Source organism: Giraffa tippelskirchi, chromosome 7 (assembly GCF_054371585.1).
Source record: "Giraffa tippelskirchi isolate mGirTip1 chromosome 7, T2T-mGirTip1v1.2.pri, whole genome shotgun sequence".
Lineage (NCBI taxonomy): Eukaryota > Metazoa > Chordata > Mammalia > Artiodactyla > Giraffidae > Giraffa > Giraffa tippelskirchi.
Genome location: NC_137281.1, coordinates 145,967,086 through 145,987,799, shown reverse-complemented (window position 1 = coordinate 145,987,799; position 20,714 = coordinate 145,967,086). Strand labels below are relative to the sequence as shown.

Here is a 20,714-nt window from a genome sequence, read left to right as displayed (position 1 = left end):
ACTTAAAACAACTCATTCCTTTTCTTAATCTCTAATGCCAAACCACTGTAAAATTAGAATACTGCATTCCCATCTTTTGGAAATCTTTTACATGTAAATCTGAGCTTGTAGATTAAAAGATTCTCTTTTCATTTGGGAATCTAGGTAGATTAGAAATTGCTGAAAGTGTCTATTTTAAGAAATCAAAACAAATGATTTTTTCCACTTCACCTTCTTTCCTAAGAAATGAATTCATTTATTACTGTTATCTATCAATCTCTGACAAGGCAGCATCACTTCAAAAAGAAGTTGAGAAGGGCTTTCTCATGAATGGAGAGATGTCATGAAAATCTTTTTTTTTACAACGTGGCCAAATTCCAAGGCTGTTACTCTGAAGTAAATGGTAACAATAATGAAATGCAGCAAATTGGTCATGTCTTAAAACTATCTTTAAGTGATGTGAGAAAAAGGATGTATGAGTCAATTCCTTAAATGACCAATAGACTCTCAAAAAGGTCAATAATGTAGACTTCCCTAGGTATGGCATATATATCTATAAACACAGTTAGGATGTTCCTGATTAGAACAAGATTTCCATCCTTCATTTGCTGAGATTAACTCAGGAAACTGACAGCTATTAATGGCCCTTAACTAGGAGCTAACTGGTCATAAGATTTATATGCATTTCAAGTGTCAGCCCTTTGAGAAGCTTTTTTTTACGCTGCCTCTCAAATACAATTTTAAGTTACAATTCGGGGGTGGGGGGGCGCAGGCCCTTTGCAACAGCAACAAAACCTACAAGGCTGGTTAAAGGAAATCAAAGAATGTATCTGGGAACTAACTCTTGATCCACCCAACTACTCTGGTGTCTAGAAACATCCCTAAACACTGTTCTTCTAATAATCCACGTTTAGCGGATTAAAAAGCCGGGATGTCAGATCCCTGACTTTTGTAAAATCCTTCGGAGTGTAAATTTGTTCGGTATTGTTGGGGGCGGGGGGGAGGGGGAGGGAATCAGGCCAAGCACTAGGTATAGCCTCCAGGGCCTGCTCACTTAGGGCCCTCTAGGTGAGAGACTCGGCTCTGGGCAGGAGCTTTCTTACCTGTGGAGTCATCGTAGAGGGGTCTGGCTCAGGGGCAGCTTGCTGCTGCTGTTCAGCGCTCTTGTTCTTGGCCCCACTCTCCAAAGGTTCTTGCTGGACAGTTGTCTTATTCCCAGGAGGGGCGGACGGCGGTGGCGGGGCCAGCAGCTGGGGTTTAGAATGGCCTTGGGGAGGGCGGGAAGGAGATGCCTGAGAAGAGGGCAAATAGGACTGCGAATGGCTCATATAGGACTGCGAGGAGGACGAAGACGAGGAGTAGGACGGGGTGGGCGCCAGGTAGGACTGGGACGGGGGGGACTGGGAAGGGGACGGCTGGGCGGGGGGCAGGTAGGGCTGAGACGAGGCCGGAGTGTAGTACGAGGGCGGCGGCTGAGGCGGGGGCAGGTAGGACTGAGACGGAGGCATGTAGGACCCCGGCGGCACCGGGGGCGACTCCGGGGGGGAATCCAGCTCCATGGGAACCAAACCAGGAGGCCCGTCTCGTTGGTGGTGGAGCATCTGATGTTTGTACTGCTGCTGCTTTTGATAGCTGAGGGCCGGCCCGGGCGGCGGGGGCATCGGCGGCGGCGGCTGCTGCCAGTCCCCGTAGCCGCCCCCCGGCATCCCCGGCGGGGGCGGCAGCGGGGGCGGCGGGAGGTGATGGGGCTGCAGCACGCACTGCATCTGCTTCTGGTGCATCTGCTGCAGCTGCTGGAGCTGAGCCAAGTGCTGCTCGCGGAAGCTCATGAAGCCGGAGGAGGAGGGGGCGGCGGGAGTCGTCGAGCTCGAGTACCCGGGCCCCGGCGAGGCCTCAGGAAGCGCCACCGGAGGCGGCGGCGGGACCGGCGGCGGCGGCGGGTAGTGGCTGCTCCCGCCATAGCGGCCCCAATTCGGGTACATATCGGGAGAAGGGCGCGGCGCTCGTCCCGGCGCCGTTACTCGTCGCAACCGACCCTCCAGGAGCTGCAGCGGCGGCAGCGGCGACAGCCGGAACTCGCGGCGCCTACAGGCCCCGGAGCGTGTAAACGGAGCGTGCCAGTGCGCCGGCGCTACCGAGCTGGGCCCGCGACCGGGAAGGTGCGGGGGGGACGTACGAGCGCGACTACGCCTGCGCAGTGGCCACAGAGCGGAGAACAAAGGCGAGATAGAGCGGCCCCGTCCTCAGCGACTCTCGGTTGCCATCTTTCTTCCGGTTAGGATAACGTCGGGGCGAGTAGAAGGTTTCCGTAGAACCATAGAGTCTCATCGCTGAAAACGGTGGTAGAGATCCTATCGCTCTACGGGTTCATTTTTGAATGGAGAAAAAAAAAAAGGTTCCATTCACAATAGCAACAATCGCAACAACAACAACAATTTAAAAAAAACCGTGAGGCAGGTAGGACTAACACTAAAAAGAAATATGTAGAATCTACATGAAGGAAGCTACAGAACCGTAGCGAATCATATCCGAGTGGAATAAAATTAGACTTGAAATAATGGAGAGGTCTACCATGGTTCTGAATGAAAAGAAGAAAAAGTATAAAGATGTCAGTTCTCAAATTAAATGAATAGGCTTAAGTCAGTTCTAACAAAAAATCCGATTGGGAACAAATCTGTGAAGATGTCTTCTGAAGACAGAATGTAAATCTTCACCAATTCCTGCAGGTATTGTAAAAGCGGAGAAAGGGAATTCTTTAGAATAATTCAATGCAGAAAAATCTACGTTGGAGAATATCAGCCAAGGGGAAGAGAGTAAAAGCCAGATAACAAGATTGTCCAGAGAGGACTAGATTGGATTTTGAAAATAATCCAGTCTCATGTAAGACTAAACAGGAACTCCTTTGGCTTGAGTGAATCACTGAAAAGCAAAAATGATACCACCCTGAATTCTGAAAAACAAAACAAAAAACTATGAGACTGTTAAGTGTGTCAATATGTCAGTTGTGCACCACTTAAAGATTTGACATTGCTTCTATCCTAACAACCCAGATCTTCACCTCTCTTAGGAGGTGAATGCGAATAGAAAGTGGGGCAAGTAAGTATCCTTCAGAAGAAAGAGCTTTTCATTCTCAAATAGAAATTTAGTTATGTTCCTTTTAATTTTTATTGAAATGTAAAGTGCATACCTAAAATTACAAATCTTATGCATAGCTTAGTGAATTTTCACAAACCAATCACCCTTGTTTTCAGATCAGGGAACATTACCCAACCCTGAAACCCAGTTACTCGTAATTTTAATATTTTCAATTGAAAGCCTCTTGAAAACTATAAAAATAAATGTAATTTCCTATAGAATAGACAAGGAGAAAGCCAGATTTTTTAGTATTAATGAGAAAATCATCTCATTAGATGCAGGAAAAGACTGCAATAAATTTCAATATCCATTTATGATTTTTTTTTTCTTGGCTGCCTTGGGGCCCACTGTGTGCAGGGTTTCTCTAGTTGCAAGCAGGGGCTACTCTCTAGTTGCCATGCACAGGCTTCTCCTTGCGGTGTGTTCCCTTGTTGCGGAGCCCAAACTCTAGGCGTGCGAATGCACAGTTGTGTCACACAGGCTTAGTTGCCGCGCTGCATGTGGGATCTTCCCTGACCAGGGACCAAATCAGTGTCCCCTGCATTGGCAGGAAGATTCTTAACCACTGAACCACCAGGGAAGTTCTCCATCTATGATTTTTTTTAAAATATTTACTTAATTAATTTGGCTGCGTCAGGTCATAGGTGCGGCATGCAGGATCTTTAGTTGTGGCATGTGGGTTCTAGTTCCCTGATCAGAGATGGAACCCAAGCCCCCTGCGTGGGGAGCACGGCATCTTAGCCACTGGACCACCAGAGAAGTCCCATCCATTTATAATTTTTAAAAAGATTTGCAAGTCAGAAATAAAAGGAAACTTCCTTGATCTTATACACCGAGCACTTACTAAGAAAACTACAGTAGACATCACACTGCTGAAAAGTTGAAAGTTTTCCCACTGAGATCAAGAACAGATGTTCACTACTATCACATCTGTTATGGGTTGAATTTTGTTCCTCCTCCCCCATCCCCAAAAGATTTTTAGGTCCTCACCCCCATCACCTCAGAATGTAACCTTATTTGGAAATAGGGTTGTCCCAGGTGTAGTTTATTAAGATGACGTCATACTGGAGTAGGATGGGCCCCCATCCAATGTCTCCTTATAACACGGCCATTTAAAGACAGCACACAGAGAGAATGCCATGTGATGCTGAAGGCAGAAATGGAGTCATGCAGCTGCAAGCCAAGGGATGAAACAGGTAGAACATACACTGCAGGTGGGAGTGTAAATTGGGATGACCACTCTGAAATACTATTTGGCACTATCTAGTAAAGCTGAACAGCCCCAGAGCCTATGACCTGGGAATCCCACTCCAACAAAGCATATAACCAACAGAAATGCATACATATATATATATATATGTTCACCAAAAGACATGTACAAGAATATTCATAGCAAACACTATCTGTAATAACTGAAAACTGGAAAGCAACACAAATGTCCACTTGCACTAGAATAGATAATCAAATTTGTATATTTATACAGTGAAATACAAAACACCAAAGAGAATGAATGATCCAAAACTACATGAAACAAACTCAGATGAATCTCACAATGTTGAGCAAAAGAAGCTAGACAGAAAAGAATATATACTGTACGTTTGCACATATATACATTCAAAAATAGGCAAAATTGATACACAGTGTTGGAATTTAGGACAGTGGGGGGACAGTGACTGAAAGGGGGCAGAAAGGGACTTGCTGATGCCGATTCTTGATCTGGGTGCTGGTTGCATATCTAGGCTGGGTTTATGAGCGACTCATCAATCTATACTATTTTTTATTTGAACTCTTCGCTGTTTGTGTAATTCAATAATGTACCTCCAGGAAGACTGTGAAAGATGGAAGTTCTAAAGAATATTTACTGTAAAATTGACTTTACAGATTGTTCAAAAATAGACAAAATGAAATCATAATGTTGAAGTGAAGGTAGGGCCTTTGGGGAGAAGGAAAATGTTAGTGACTGGGGTGGGTCACAAGTAGGGTTTTTTGTTTTGTATTTAATATTTACTTATTTATTTGGCTGCATCTGGTTTTAGTGTCGGCAGGTGGGATCTTCCTTGCTGCATACAGAATCTTTCTGTTGCAGTATGTGGGCTTCTCCAGTTGCAGGGTGACTTGTAGGACCTTGTTCCCCAACCAGGGATCAAACCCACGTCCCCTGCATTGGAAGCATTGGAAGGTAACCACTGGACTGCCAGGGAAGTCCCACAGGTAGGGCTTTAAAGGGCTAACAATGTTCTGATTCTTGAACCAAGCGGTAATTATGCAAATGTTTCCTTTTCTAAAACTTACTGAGCTGTAAATTTATTCTTTGCCGATTTCTGATTGTGTGTTTTATGCCTCACAATTTTTAAGTTTTCAAAAGAGTGGGAAGGAGAAGAAAAGTGATGATAGTGGTAAACTGAGAAAGATGAGATTAGGTAGAGAAATGTGGAAACCTTTCTCTTGACCTCTTCCTTTCCTACCTGGCATGGTAGGTTCTTGCTGTCAGGCCATCTGTCTAGAACCCTCCGCCCCTCGCAGGGGTCTTTCATCTCTTCCACAAGGGGAAACAGCACTGAGGTTTAAAACAGGTCCTTCAACATTTCCCTCGTTGTTTTGAGATAAATTTTAGCATTGTTCTAGATGCTATAGGAAATCCTATCCCGTACATTCTTACTCTAGGGGAACTAACGTATAGTTGGCCATTCCAGTCTTGTAGCTTGCACAATTAATTTTCAGAAGTCACAGCAATCTTCATTATACAGAACCCCTGTCTGCAGAAAATTCTTTAAAAGAAGCCTCATTGTTTGTGTGATACTCTTCTCATGACGTTTTAATAACATTGATTTCACATTATATGACCTACCTCAAGCCCATTTTTTAGAGACTAGTTTTACTAATCTAGAATGCAAAAAGTAAAGAACAATAAAATCATGGTGGTGGTGGTTTAGTCACTAGGTCATGTCTCACTCTTATGACTCTATGGACTGGAGCCCTCCAGGCTCCTCTGTCCATGGGATTTTTCAGGTAAGAATATTGGAGTGGGTTGCCATTTCCTTCTCCAGCGGATCTTCTCCACCCAGAGACCAACCCCCAGCCTCCTGCAATCCAACTCCAAGCCCATTTTTTAGAGACTAGTTTTACTAATCTAGAATGCAAAAACTAAAGAGCAATAAAACATAGTTAGTTACTTCAGTCGCTCAGTCGTATCCGACTCTTTGCAACCCCATGAATCGCAGCACGCCAGGCCTCCCTGTCCATCACCAACTCCCAGAGTCTACCCAAACCCATGTCCATCGAGTCAGTGATGCCATCCAACCATCTCATCCTCTGTCGTCCCCTTCTCTGCCTGCCCCCAATCCTTCCCAGCATTAGGGTCTTTGCCAATGAGTCAACTCTTCGCATGAGGTGGCCAAAGTATTGGAGTTTCAGCCTCAACATCAGTCCTTCCAATGAACACCCAGGACTGATCGATCTCCTTTAGGATGGACTGGTTGGATCTCCTTGCAGTCTCAAGAGTCTTCTCCAACACCACAGTTCAAAAGCATCATTTCTTCGGCGCTCAGCTTTCTTCACCATCCAACTCTCACATCCATACATGACCACTGGAAAAACCATAGCCTTGACTAGACGGACTTTTGTTGGCAAAGTAATGTCTCTGCTTTTTAATATGCTATCTAGGTTGGTCATAACTTTCCTTCCAAGGAGTAAGTGGCTTTTAATTTCATGGCTGCAATCACCATCAGCAGTGATTTTGGAGCCCCAAAAAATAAAGTCTGACACTGTTTCCATTGTTTCCCCGTCTACTTCCCATGAAGTGATGGGACCAGATGCCGTGATCTTAGTTTTCTGAACGTTGAGCTTTAAGCCAACTTTTTCACTCTCCTCTTTCACTTTCATCAAGAGGCTCTTTAGTTCTTCTTCACTTTCTGCCATAAGGGTGCTGTCATCTGCATATCTGAGGTTATTGATATTTCTCCTGGCAATCTTGATTCCAGCTTGTGTTTCTTCCAGCCCAGTGTTTCTCATGATGTATTGTGCATATAAATTAAATAAGCAGGGTGACAATATACAGCCTTGACGTACTCCTTTTCCTATTTGGAACCAGTCTGTTGTTCCATGCCCAGTTCTAACTGTTGCTTCCTGACCTGCATACAGGTTTCTCAAGAGACAGGTCAGATGGTCTGGTATTCCCATCTCTTTCAGAATTTTCCACAGTTTATTGTGATCCACACAGTCAAAGGCTTTGGCATAGTCAATAAAGCAGAAATAGATGTTTTTCTGGAACTCTCTTGCTTATTAAAAACATAATCTTATTCAAAATGAAGTAAGGGATGAATTAAAACACAAATCACATGAAAGGTTCTGTGTGGGAGACTCTAGAGTAAGTCAGCTGTTAATGTCAAGGCTGTCAAAATCAACGCAAGAACCTTCTCTGCATTAGGTTTATAATCCAGCTGCACTTCTCTCCTTATGTTACTAGGGTGTCTTGGGTGAGGGCTGGGATGAGGAGGTAACATTTGATTGGTTAGTGGTTTGAAGCCGTATTCTGATTGGCTAGTGGCTTGCATATTATTTTGTGAAATAGAAATCCCTGCTACCCGCCTTGCAGCTTGTACCATTCTAAACAACAGGCTCTAGAGGCAAATTATCTGCTACTGGACTTATGCACCCTTAAGATTTGGGATGGATAGTGTCTATACTCAGGGTAACCTGGTCATACATAACCTTGACAATATGAATACTTCCCCTTCTTATAACCATGATTTTATGCTTTCACTTTATTCTAAAAAAAACCCCATAGGTGTTCATGTGTGCATGCTTCAGTCATGTCTGATTCTTTGCCTGCCAGGGTCCTCTGTCCATGGGATTCTCCAGGCAAGAATACTGGAGTGGGCTGCCAGGCCCTCCTCCAGGGGATCTTCCCGACCCAGGGATCGAACCCCTGTCTCTTATGTCTCCTACCTTGGCAGGCAGGTTCTTTACCACTAGTGCCACCTGGCAAGCCCCATAAGTGTTCATAAATAATCTCAATTGCATGCGGTCTGTCCTTCATTTCCAATAGATCTGAACAGTTTAGGAGAGCCTGTAACTTATATCTGTTACAGTTCTTTGGATGTTGTCCATAACAGCAGCTAAAACTTTAAAAGAAATGTGTTTGCAAAGATATTGTAGAAGGCACAGAATAGACAAGAAGGCCATTACAACTAGGTCTAGGAGCAAAAAGCCAAGCCAGAAGCTATCCAACTATTAAAGCTCTGGATACTGTACAAAACAAGGTTAAGCTCTTTTTTCCCCCTTCAGCTACTCAATGCCTTCTCAGATCTATGGGGTGGTATAAGGAAGGATCTGGAAGAAGGAGCCTCCAATTCTCTCTTCAGCCTCTATGGTGAAAAGATTAGGCAGTCTGATATAAATCCTAATACAACTGCACACAATTTGGGAAAGTGTAACACACCAAGAAAAAAAGTCTAGGTACAGTTAGGAGGAGTGGATATGAGCAAACAAAAGCAAGAAATACCCACTCCCTTGCGGGAAGGGCCTCCATTTTCAGGCAAATGGACTCAAAGTCCAGGCATAAAAAGAATATTAGCATTATCAATCAAATGCAAAAAGAACACCACCAAAAAGATCTTCAGGGAGAATAAACTCGGGCTTTCTGAGCAAGGATAAACCAGGAATGATTTTAAAATATGTATAATATTAATATATTAATTAAGAAGTAGTCTAAACTTCTGTAGCAATGAGAAACTGAAGTACAGTAGGTTAAACAAAAGTTCATTTTCACTCATAGAACAATTCAGAGGTAAGTCCATAGTTGTCATCTTCAGCATAAAGCTTCCATCTCTGGGTTCAAAGTGGCTGCTCTGGCTCCTGCCAGAAAATCTGCCTCTAGTCCGTGGGGAGGTAGAATGGGTTAGGGGAGCACACCTTTTAAGGAGCTTGCCTTTTAAGGAGCTTGCCTTTTAAGGTCATAATCCAGAAGAGATACTTAGACCTAGCTGTCACTCCCTCAGCCTTAGTAAGTTCTTGATCACTTCTTATCCCAGGACTCTGCCATCTTGCTACTCTTGTGGCAAGTGTATCCCTCCCTGCTTGTGTTTATGAACAATTTCTAATCTTGCCATAGCTGTTCAACTCTCCATGTCTTGAGATCTAAATTCCCCAAAGACAGTGTCTGTTTCCTTAACAGACACTGTCTCATGAAGCCCCTGCCAATCTATATGTTAGATGTTTATGGGTAAGATGCCCTACCCTCGACTCAATTAACAGTAGTTGAGTTTGCTGATTATTGTCGTGGTCCATGTGTGGGTTGGAAGAGAATTTCCAGACACAAGGCAGAGTGAGAGGAGAATAAAGTTTATTAGAGTGGGAGAGCCAAACCCTCTTGCAGGCAAGCAGCCAACTTTTATAGCCTGAAGACAGAGAAAATTCCTACTGGAATGGTGGCATTAGGTGACTGGTTCGGATGCTATAAGGTGGATAATAGGGTGGGTATTTTACATAATATGGGATCAGGAAATGGGCTGGTTTAGATCCAGAGGCTCATGGCAACAGTTGATATGGGGCTTGGTCTGTTCCAGAGATTTTTATTGTGTGACCTTGGTACAGGGCTCCACACCTGTGACCTTGGTGTAGAGCTCCACCATCATGAAGTACCAGTTTGGCAATTAATATTGAAGGTGATTGCTCTGTAGGTGTACTATTCACGCTAGCTTTCTGTTCAATACACAGATGGATAACCCACTGAACAATTTAAGCTCAAAGTTCTTTTACCATGTCAGTCTCAAAATCTTTATCACAATTGGTACCCATAATACAGTATTAGCCCTTATCTTTGCTGGAATAGTTCCACTTCTGCTCTCTTAAATTCTAATTACCTATCTCAATCTTTTATTTATATAGGCCTCTCACTTCCTAATTTTTAATATATCTGTTCACCAACCATCTTGAGCCTCCTGTCCCTTGGCTGATTCCCCTTTTCCCAATCAACACTTTTCTCACAGTTTCACTTTCCTATCAATTCTTTTTTTTTTTTTTTAATAATTTTAAAATTTATTTATCTTTGTCTGTGCTGGGTCTTCACTGCTGTGCACGCACCTTTCCTAGCTGCAGTGAGTAAGGGCTACTTCTCTGGTGGCGATGCTCAGGCCTCTCATTGCAGTGGCTTCTCTTGTTCCTGAGCTCAGGCTCTAAGATGTGTGGGCTTCAGCAGTTGCAGCATGTGGGCTCAGTAGCTGTGACTCCTGGGCTCTAGAGCACAGGCTTAGATGCTCACCCTCATATGGGATCCTCCCTGACTAGGGATCGAACCCGTGTCTCTCTCACTGGCAGGCAGACTCTTTACCACTGAGCCCCCAGGGAAGCCCCCTGTCAATTCTGGAACCTGTGTTATATCCATTCAACCTTTCTTGCATGCATCCTCAACTCTTTTTTTCTACTGTCATGCTTGCCCTGTAAACTCCCAAGTATAGTTCATTCCACCCAGGATTTTATTAAATACTTCTGTGGAAACTACATAGTGCACAATTGGTGCCACTACTAATTCAGGTTCTGCAGTCCTGCCTGGGTTTTCAACATTACTTTGCCATTTATGTGTCATTGGCATCTCTCATTCACTGCATGGCTGTTTCAATCCTTCACCACTACCCCAAGCTTTGTCCCTCAGTAAGTGGCCTTGTTTTCAACATCACAGAGTTGAGATCAACATGATCAACATGTGATGTTTTCAACATCACAAAGTGGAGAAAGTTGATATCAGTAGGCACAAACTCCTACTTCTTCTCACACACACTAATTTTTCCTGCCTTCTAGCCTCCAGTTTCAGAGTGGCTCTTCTGTCCCAAGTTAATCCTGGCTTTCATGCTCTAGATCCCATCTCTTGACCCTACTCGGTCAGTTATCTTTTTCTCTCTACTGTATTTTTCACCTATTTTTTTCACCAAATTTTTTATTTTCAAAAATGCCAACCCTGTGGAAAAGTTGTCAGAATAAGTAAATACGGTAACTCCCTGGTGATCCAGTGGTTAGGACTCCACACTTCCACTGCAAGGTCACAAGTTTGATCCGTGGCCAGGGAACTAAGAGCCTGCGAGCTGCAAGGTACAGCCAAAAAAAAAAAAAAAGCACCCTATACCCTTCATCTAGGCATAATATTTGTTGATGTTTCACTGCATTCTGTCTCTCCCTCCCTCTTTCATGTATCTATCTGCTTTTCCCCAAACCATTAAACAGTTACTGAAGATATTGTGACCCTTCACACCTAAGCGTTCAGCATATTTCCTAGGAACGAGGCTATCCTTACATGCAATTACCACATGGCTTCCCTGGTGGCTCAGACAGGAAAGAATCCACCTGCAATGCAGGACTCCTGGGTTCGATCCTTGGATTGGGTGGATCACGTGGAGAATGGATAGGCTACCCAATCCAGTATTCTTGCCTGGCAGTATTCTTGCCTGGAGAATCCCATGGACAGAGGAGCCTGGAGGTTCATGGGGTTGCAAAGAGTCATGACTTAGCGACTAAGCACTCACAAAATTCTACATGCAAGAATACTGGAGAGGGTTGACATTCCCTTCTCCAGGGTATCTTCCTGACCCAGGGATTGAACCCACATCTCTTGCATCTCCTGCACTGGCAGGAGGATTCTTTACCACTAGTGCCACCTGGGAAGCCCCAATATAATATTCATGCTAAAGAAATTTAACATAAATACAATTACATTATCTAACAATCAGCCCGTTATTTTAATTTCCTTAATTGTCCCAATAATATTTTTTACAGTTTCTTATTTTTTAAATTCAGAGTATAATCAAGGATCACACACTCCATTTAGTTTTCATGCCTATTTAATCCCTTTAGTATAAAACGGTTCTCTAGCCCTTTTTTTTTTCTTTCATGACGCTGACATTTTTTAAGACTCCAAGCCAACTGTTTGGCAAAATGTACCTCAATTTTGGGTTTCACAGTTTCCTCACAATTAGATTTCCTTTTTTTAACTTGGGGTGTGGAAATATACATAATGTATCCTTCTGTACCTCACATCATGATGTACATTATGTCAATTTGTCCCATCAGTAATGATATCAAGTTTGATCATTTGGGTAAGGCAATGTTTTGTCAAATTTCTCTATTGTGAAGTTACTTATAATAATCTATGGGGTAATACTTCGAAGATCTGAAAATACCTTGTTCCCTACAGTTTTTCACCAGTAGTTCTGGCATCCACTGATGATTCTTGCCTGAATCAGTTGTAACAGTTATTACAGTTATAATCAGTTATAACAGTTATAACAATCATTGTAAATGATTTTATATTTTTATCATCCCTTCTACATTTATTGGTTGTAAAATTCCTATGCAAAAAAACTCCTCTACCTCTTCCATTTTCTTTATTTATTCTAATATCTTATGGACACGTGGATTCTTTATTAAAAAATCAATGTATCATACACCTTACATTTATACAATGTTATACATCAAATATATATCAATAAAATTAAAAATAGTCATGATAATCCACTACTGTCATTATTAATTTTGATCTTTAAATTGTCTTGAATTTGGCCAACATGAGCCTTTTCAAGCTGGTTCCTGTTTCTCTTGGCAAGTCCCCATTAATTTTTGAGAATTTCCTTGCGTTTTCTATAATTAAAAAATTTCCTTATTATGAAGAGGGACAAAGAGAGTGACAGAAGGCTCCTGAATTTCCTTCCTCCCTTGGACACACAGAATGTACAACCACACACAGAGCAATTCCCTCTGAGAAAAATCCAGAAACTAGCCCAGTGACTTCTGCACACTGAGTAGATAATACCTCAAAATGAGTAGGAAAGGCTGGGATACACTCTCATCATAAATCTCGCTCTCAGCCCAGTGCCGTACAGTTGGGAGGGAGCCCCCAACTCCCAGCTTCTGCCTGAGGAGTGAAGGGTTTGGACTCACATCTAGTACCCCAACTTTTAAGCAATCTCCTGGGATGGGTCCCTAAAACACCTAGTTCTGAAAGCCAGCAGAGCTTGTGTCCATGAGTCCCACAGGACCATAGCAAACAAAGAAACAATTCTTAATGGGCATGTGACTTCATTTGATCATTAAACTTTCGTTTCTCAATGAGCATTGCTTTGATCTTGTGATGAGGTTTTTCTTTTATTGTAGTAAAGGGTATATCACATTACATTTGCCATCTTTATAATTTTTAAGTGGATTTTCAGTTGCTTCCACCTCTTATTTATTGTGAATAACGCTGCAATGGACATAGGAGTGCATGTATCTCTGTGAGATTCTGCTTTGAATTCTATTGTACACACACACAGAAGTAAGATTGCCAAATCATACGGTAATTCTATACTTCAGTTTTTTGGGAAAAACTACTATCTCCCATAGCAGCTGTACCATTTTACATTTCTAGTGCAAAGTGTTCCAGTTAATAAGATGTTGGCCATATCCTCACCATTTGTTCATTTTCTATTCTTTTGACAGTGACTATCCTAATGGGAGAGCTATATTACCTCATTGTGGTTTTGATTTGCATTTCTCGTGATTAATGATGTCAAGCATCTTTTTCATGTGCTTGTTGGCTATTTGTGTATCTTCAGAGAATTGTCTGTTCAAGTCTTTTATCCATTTTTAAAATCAGGTTGGTTTTTATTGTTGTTGAGTAATGCAAGTTCCTTATAAATTCTGGATATTAATCCCTAATCAGATCTATGATTTCCACATATTTTCTCCATTTCCATAGATTGCTTTTTCCTCTCTTCATCGTTTCCTTTGATACACAAAAACTTTTAAGTCTGTTGTAGCCCCATTTGTCTAGTTTTGCTTTTGCTATCTATGCTTTTGGTGTCACATCCAATATATCATTGTTAAATCCAATTTTCTGAAGTTTTCTCCCTATGTCTTCTTCTAGTTTTATAGTGTAGATCTTTAATCCACTTTGAGTTAATTTTTGTGTCGAGCTTAAGAGCCTAGTTTCATTCTTTTCCCTGTGGTCATTCAGTTTTCTGAACACCATCTGTTGAAGAGACTGTCCTCTTCCCATGTGTGGTCTTGGTACCCTTGTAGAGAATCACCTGGCAATATGGTCAGCCCTCCACATCTGAAGGTACTGTACCTATAGATTCAAACAACCTGGGATAAAAATATTTGGGAGAAAAAAGTTCCAGAAAATTTCAAAAAGTAAAATTTGAATTTGTCATGCACTGACAACCATGATGGACAGGGAAGCCTTGTGTGCTACAGTCCATGGAGTCGCAGAGAGTCAGACACGACTGAGCAACTGAACAGACAACTATTTACATAGCATTTACGTTGCATTAGGTATTATAAGTAATCTAGAGATGATTTGAAGTATACAGGAGGATGTGCGTAGGTTATACACAGATCTCCCTTTTATATAAGGGACTTAAGCATCCACAGATTTTGGTGTCCGAGAGGGTCCTGGAACTAATCCCCTGCTAATATGGATTAATATCCAGAATTTATAAGGAACTTGCATTACTCAACAACAATAAAAACCAACCTGATTTTAAAAAGGGATAAAAGACTTGAACAGACAATTCTCTGAAGATACACAAATAGCCAACAAGCACATGAAAAAGATGCTTGACATCATTAGCAGGGATGGTTGCATGTGTGTGGGTTTATTTCTGGGCTCTTTATTGTTCCATTGGTCTATATATCTGTCTTTATGTCAGTGTAACACTGTCTTGATTACTTGGCTTTGTAGTATGTTTTGAAATCAGTAAGCATGAGGCCTCCAAGTTTGTTCTCCTTTTCCAAGATTGTTTTGGCGGTTTGGGATCCCCTGAGACTCTGTATCAGTTTTAGCATTTTTTTCCTTTCTGTTTCTGCCAACAAATGTCATTGGGATTTTTTTAAGATTGCATTGAATTGCTCTGGGTGTTATGGACATTTTATTGCTATTGAGTCTTCCCATTCCTTTGTATCTTCTCTGATTTCTTTTAGCAATATTTTGTAATTTTCAGTGGACAAGCCTTTCACCTCCATAGTTAGGTGTACTCCTAGGTATTTTATCCTTTTTGATGCTATAGCAAATTGGATTGTTTCCTTAGTTTCATTCTTTCTTTGATTCTTTTCTTATTTTTGGATTGGTCTTTGTTAGTGTACTGAAATGCAGCTGTTTTCCACGTTCATTCTGTATCTTGAAACTTTGCTGAAATCATTAATTAGTTGTTAACACATTTTACAAATGGTTTCTTTAGGGTTTTCTACCAATAAGATCATGTCATGTAAAGTGAGATAATTTTACTTCTTCTTTTCCAATTTGAATGCCTTTTATTTCTTTTTCTTTTCCAACTGTTCTAACCCAGACTTCTCAACATGTGCTTTATCAGTTGGTGTAGGCTAAGTTATGCTGGAGTAAAAAACAAGCAAACAAAAAACCAACCCAAATCTCAGTGGCTAAAAGAACAAATGCTTATTTATCATTTACCCTAGTGTTCGCATCATTTGGTTGAGATGTTCTGTGGGACCCAGGCAAAGCAAGGTTGCATCTCTATGTTTTTTGATTGTCAAGGCAGGCCAAAGGGAGCATAGCTCAACACATAGTGATCTTTTTTTTTTTAAAAAAATGTTACTTTCTATTATGATCCTCTGATCACACATGAGGCTTCAATAATTGACGTTTTTACTGTACTGGATCTTCGTTGCTGCGCGGGTTTTCCTCTCTTTGCTGCGTGGGTTTTCCTCTTTGCGGCAAGCAGGGTCTACTCTCTAGCTGTGTGTGGGCTTCTCATTGTGGTGGCTTCTCTTGTTGCTGAGCTTGGGCTCTAGGGTGTGTGGGCTTCAGCAGTTGTGGCTGGAGGGCTCAGTAGCTGTGGTTCCTGGGCTCTAGAGCACAGGTTCAATAGTTGTGGCGCAGGGGCTTAGTTGCTGTGAGGCATGTGGGATCTTCCTGGATCAGGGATCGAACCTGTGTCTCTTGCACTGGCAGGGTGGATTCTCCAGCATTGAGCCACTGGGGAAGCCCCACATAATGACTTTTAAAACTTCTACCTAAATGACATACGTCATCTTCACTCACTTGGCCACGCTTCACTTCAAAGGTGGTGAAGAAAAGCCTTCCTAACCCTGGGTTCATAATGCAGAAAGCCAGAAATATTCGGTGAACAGCACAAACAACCACTACACTCTGCCCTTCCAGTTACCAAATAAATGTTGATCTCACTTTCTCTTCCACAGGTCAGGTATACACCACACAGCCCCCTCCCCCACACAGACACTCTCACAGTTCTGTCCAATCACAACATCATGTTCAAAGTCCAGGATATCAAGGTGCGTGCGGCACAGCAGTCTCTACAGCAAGGGGTGATGTAGTTAGTACCAGAATCGGGAGCTGTGGCTTGTTTTGATCGAGACTTCTGCATCCAGAGGGCAAATTATCTGACCCCATACACCAGATATGGGCTTCCCTGATGGTTCAGGCCATAAAGAATCCACCTGCAGTGTGGGAGACCTGGGTTCGATCCCTGGATTGGGAAGTTCCCCTGGAGGAGGGCATGGCAATCCACTCCAGTATTCTTGCCTATAGAATCCCCATGGACAGAGGAGCCTGGTGGGTTATAGTCCATGGAGTCGCCAAGAGTTGAATATGACTGAGCGACTGAGCATATACACCAAATATACAGTTGGTGAAATACTAACAGGACAACCACAGTGAACACTCCTATTCAGAAATGGAAACAAAACAAAACACATAGAAGTGACTAGTTTCTAGCAATTCTGACTACAAGATGAACCATGCAAGGGCAACTTTAGCTTTTTTGGAAAAGCTAAACATAGAAAGACAGGTAAAAGTATATAAGGCATACAAAATAAAAAGCTTTAAAACAATAAAATTAAAAAATTTTAAAGTATATAAGGAAAATGCATTACAAAAAAGAAAAAGAAAGCAAAAATCCTGTTCTTATTAATATTAGAAAAAATAGAATTCTGGCTAAAGAGCATTAAATGGGACTAAAAGTTTACACTATAATGCTAAAGGCTACAATTCTTAAAAAAGTATATTAGTTATGAGTATACATGCAGAAAACAACACAGTAGCAATTTTCGACAAGTGAAATTTTCGACAATTTTCTAAGAAGAACAAGGAGAAATAGACAAAAATATTAATATTAGAAAACTTTTTTTCTCAGTGTGAGACAGATCAAAGAGTTAAAAACAAATATAAGGATACAGAAGACTAAAACAATCAGGTTGATCTTATGGGTAAATATCAAACCTTTTACCCTGATAACACCAGGTAATACAGAATACATGTCATTTTCAGGTGTACATGGAATTTTCATGAAATTGATCACATGTTAGGCTACAAAGAAAACCTCAATATTTTCCATATTGCATATTTAAGCAGCATATTGTTCTTGCATACCTTTTCCCATCTTTTAACTTACTGATGTGTAATTTACAGATACAATTCCTGCGGATGGTGACTGTAGCCATGATATTAAAGGACACTTGCTCCTTGGAAGGAAAGCTATGACAAACCTAGACAGTGTACTAAAAAGCAAACACATCACTCTGCTGACAAAGGTCTGTATAGTCCTAGGGGTGGAGTTATTGGGTTGTGCGCAAAATGTATTTTCTAATTATTTCCAATAATTTTGTGTCATTCTGATTAAGGCACATCTTATAAATGCCATATAGCCACAAGATTTTAAAAACATCCAATCTGAGTATTTGTCTTTAATAAGGGAACTTTAGTCACGTTCATCATGGTACTGTTTGGATTTCTTCCTACCAACTTACTTTTGTTTTCTATTTACCATTATTTCTTCTCCTCTGCCTGATTCTGCATTTCTTTTCCTTTTAAAACTTACATATAATGAAATATACAGATCAACAGTGGTGTATTATGCTTTTTTAAAAAAATCTATTTATTTAGCTGTGTTGAATGTTAGTTGTGGCTCATGGGATTTTAGTGCCCTGACCAGGGATGAAACCTTTATTCCCTACATTGCAAGGTATAGGGGACCATTAGGAAAGTCCCAGAATTTCCTTCCTTTTTAAAGCTGCATACTTTCCATCGTGTGTATATACCACATTTTGGTTATTCATTCATCTGTTGATGGATGCTGGCATTGCTTTGTCCTCTTGATTACTGTGAATAGTGATGCTAATGAACATGGGTGTACAAATATCTCTTTCAGATCCTGCTTTCAATTTTTTTGTGTATATACCCCGAAGTGGAATTTCTGGATTATATGGTAGCTCTATATAAAATTTTTTGAGGAACTGTACTATTTTTCATAGCAACTGTACCATTTTACATTTCCATCAATGGTACACAATAGTTCCCGTTTCTCCATATCCTTGTCAACACTCGTTACTTAATTATTCTTAACCACAGCCATCCTAATAGGTATGAGGTGGTAACTAGCTGTGATTTTGATTTGCAATTCCCTAACAATTAGTGGTATTGAACATCTTTTCATGTGCTTTTTGGCCATCTGTATGTCTTCTCCAGAGAACTGTCTATTCAAGTCCTTTGTCTTACTTTTAAATCTACCTCATTGTTTTTAAGTGTTTATGACATTCCATGGTATAGATGTAACACAGTTAAAACTTTCAGATGGATATTTACATTCTTTTCAATTTTTCTGTTATAGCGGTACAGTAAATCTCTTTCTATACACTTTCTTGTACACGCGTGAAATTTACACATTTATCATGCATTTATCTCACACTGATGATGTATTTTAAAGGAAATCACCTATATGATACCTGTAAACAACTAAAAAGTAGAATTAGGCTCACATGACATCTGTAGCTTTTATTTTAATGGACCCTAGTGAAGTGAAAGTCGTTCAGTCGTGTCCAACTCTTTGCAATCCCACGGATTATACAGTCCATAGAGTTCCTCAGCGATCAGTGCAAAGAAATAGAGGAAAACAACAGATTGGGATTGGGAAAGACTAGAGATCTCGTCAAGAAAATTAGAGATACCAAAGGAACATTTCATGCAAAGATGGGCTCGATAAAGGACAGAAATGGTATGGACCTAACAGAAGCAGAAGATATTAAGAAGAGGTGGCAAGAATACACAGAAGAACTGTGCAAAAAAGATCTTCATGACCCAGATAATCACGATGGTGTGATCACTCACCTAGAGCCAGACATCCTGGAACGTGAAGTCAAGTGGGCCTTAGAAAGCATCACTACGAACAAAGCTAGTGGAGGTGATGGAATTCCAGTTGAGCTATTTCAAATCCTCAAAGGTGATGCTGTAAAAGTGCTGCACTCGATATGCCAGCAAATTTGGAAAACTCAGCAGTGGCCACAGGACTGGAAAAGGTCAGTTTTCATTCCAATCCCAAAGAAAGGCAATGCCAAAGAATGCTCAAACTACTGCACAATTGCACTCATCTCACATGCTAGTAAAGTAATGCTCAAAATTCTCCAAGCCAGGCTTCAGCAATACGTGAACCGTGAACTTCCAGATGTTCAAGCTGGTTTTAGAAAAGGCAGAGGAACCAGAGATCAAATTGCCAATATCCGCTGGATCATCGAAAAAGCAAGAGAGTTCCAGAAAAACATCTATTTCTGCTTTATTGACTATGCCAAAGCCTTTGACTGTGTGGATCACAATAAACTGTGGAAAATTCTGAAAGAGATGGGAATATCAGACCATCTGACCTGTCTCTTGAGAAACCTGTATGCAGGTCAGGAAGCAACAGTTAGAACTGGACATGGAACAACAGACTGGTTCCAAATAGGAAAAGGAGTACGTCAAGGCTGTATATTGTCACCCTGCTTATTTAACTTATATGCAGAGTACATCATGAGAAACGCTGGGCTGGAAGAAACACAAGCTGGAATCAAGATTGCCGGAAGAAATATCAATAACCTCAGATATGCGGATGACACCACCCTTATGGCAGAGAGTGAAGAAGAACTAAAGAGCCTCTTGATGAAGGTGAAGGAGGAGAGTGAAAAAGTTGGCTTAAAGCTCAACGTTCAGAAAACTAAGATCATGGCATCTGGTCCCATCACTCCATGGGAAATAGATGGGGAAACAGTGGAAACAGTGTCAGGCTTTTATTTTTTTGGGCTCCAGAATCACTGCTGATGGTGACTGCAGCCATGAAATTGAAAGACGCTTACTCCTTGGAAGGAAGGTTATGGCCAACCTAGATAGCATATTTAAAAGCAGAGACATTACTTTGCCAACAAAAGTCCGTCTAGTCAAGGCTATGGTTTTTCCAGTGGTCATGTATGGATGTGAGAGTTGGACGGTGAAGAAAGCTGAGCGCCGCAGAATTGATGCTTTTGAACTGTGGTGTTGGAGAAGACTCTTGAGAGTCCCTTGGACTGCAAAGAGATCCAATCAATCCATCCTAGAAGAGATCAATCCTGGGTGTTCATTGGAAGGTCTGATGTTGAAGCTGAAACTCCAATACTTTGGCCACCTCATGCGAAGGGTTGACTCATTGGAAAAGACCCTAATGCTGGGTAGGATTAGTGGCGGGAGGAGAAGGGGACGACAGAGGATGAGATGGTTGGATGGCATCACCAACTCGATGAACATGGGTTTGGGTAGACTCCGGGAGTTGGTGATGGACAGGGAGGCCTGACGTGCTGCAGTTCATGGGGTCGCA

The 20,714-nt window shown here is 41.5% G+C and overlaps 1 protein-coding gene and 1 long non-coding RNA gene across 5 annotated transcripts in view; one reads left to right on the top strand and one right to left on the bottom strand.

Moving 5' to 3' along the window:
* The window catches only part of YLPM1 (YLP motif containing 1), a 66,526-nt gene extending 64,188 nt beyond the window's left edge, over nucleotides 1-2,338 (bottom strand). For all 4 annotated transcript variants that reach the window (XR_014059276.1, XR_014059277.1, XR_014059275.1 and 1 more), the window contains exon 1: nucleotides 1,083-2,338. Coding sequence is in view for 1 of the 4 variants with exons in the window: in XM_081509207.1 (XP_081365333.1) it covers nucleotides 1,083-1,961 (879 nt within the window). In the remaining 3 variants the exon portion in view is untranslated. The remainder of the gene's footprint in view (nucleotides 1-1,082) is intronic.
* LOC145513295 (uncharacterized) overlaps nucleotides 2,213-20,714 on the top strand; it is a 27,946-nt gene continuing 9,444 nt past the window's right edge. The window contains exons 1-2 of the long non-coding RNA XR_014059280.1: nucleotides 2,213-3,075; nucleotides 17,528-17,649. This is a non-coding gene — a long non-coding RNA (uncharacterized LOC145513295). The remainder of the gene's footprint in view (nucleotides 3,076-17,527; nucleotides 17,650-20,714) is intronic.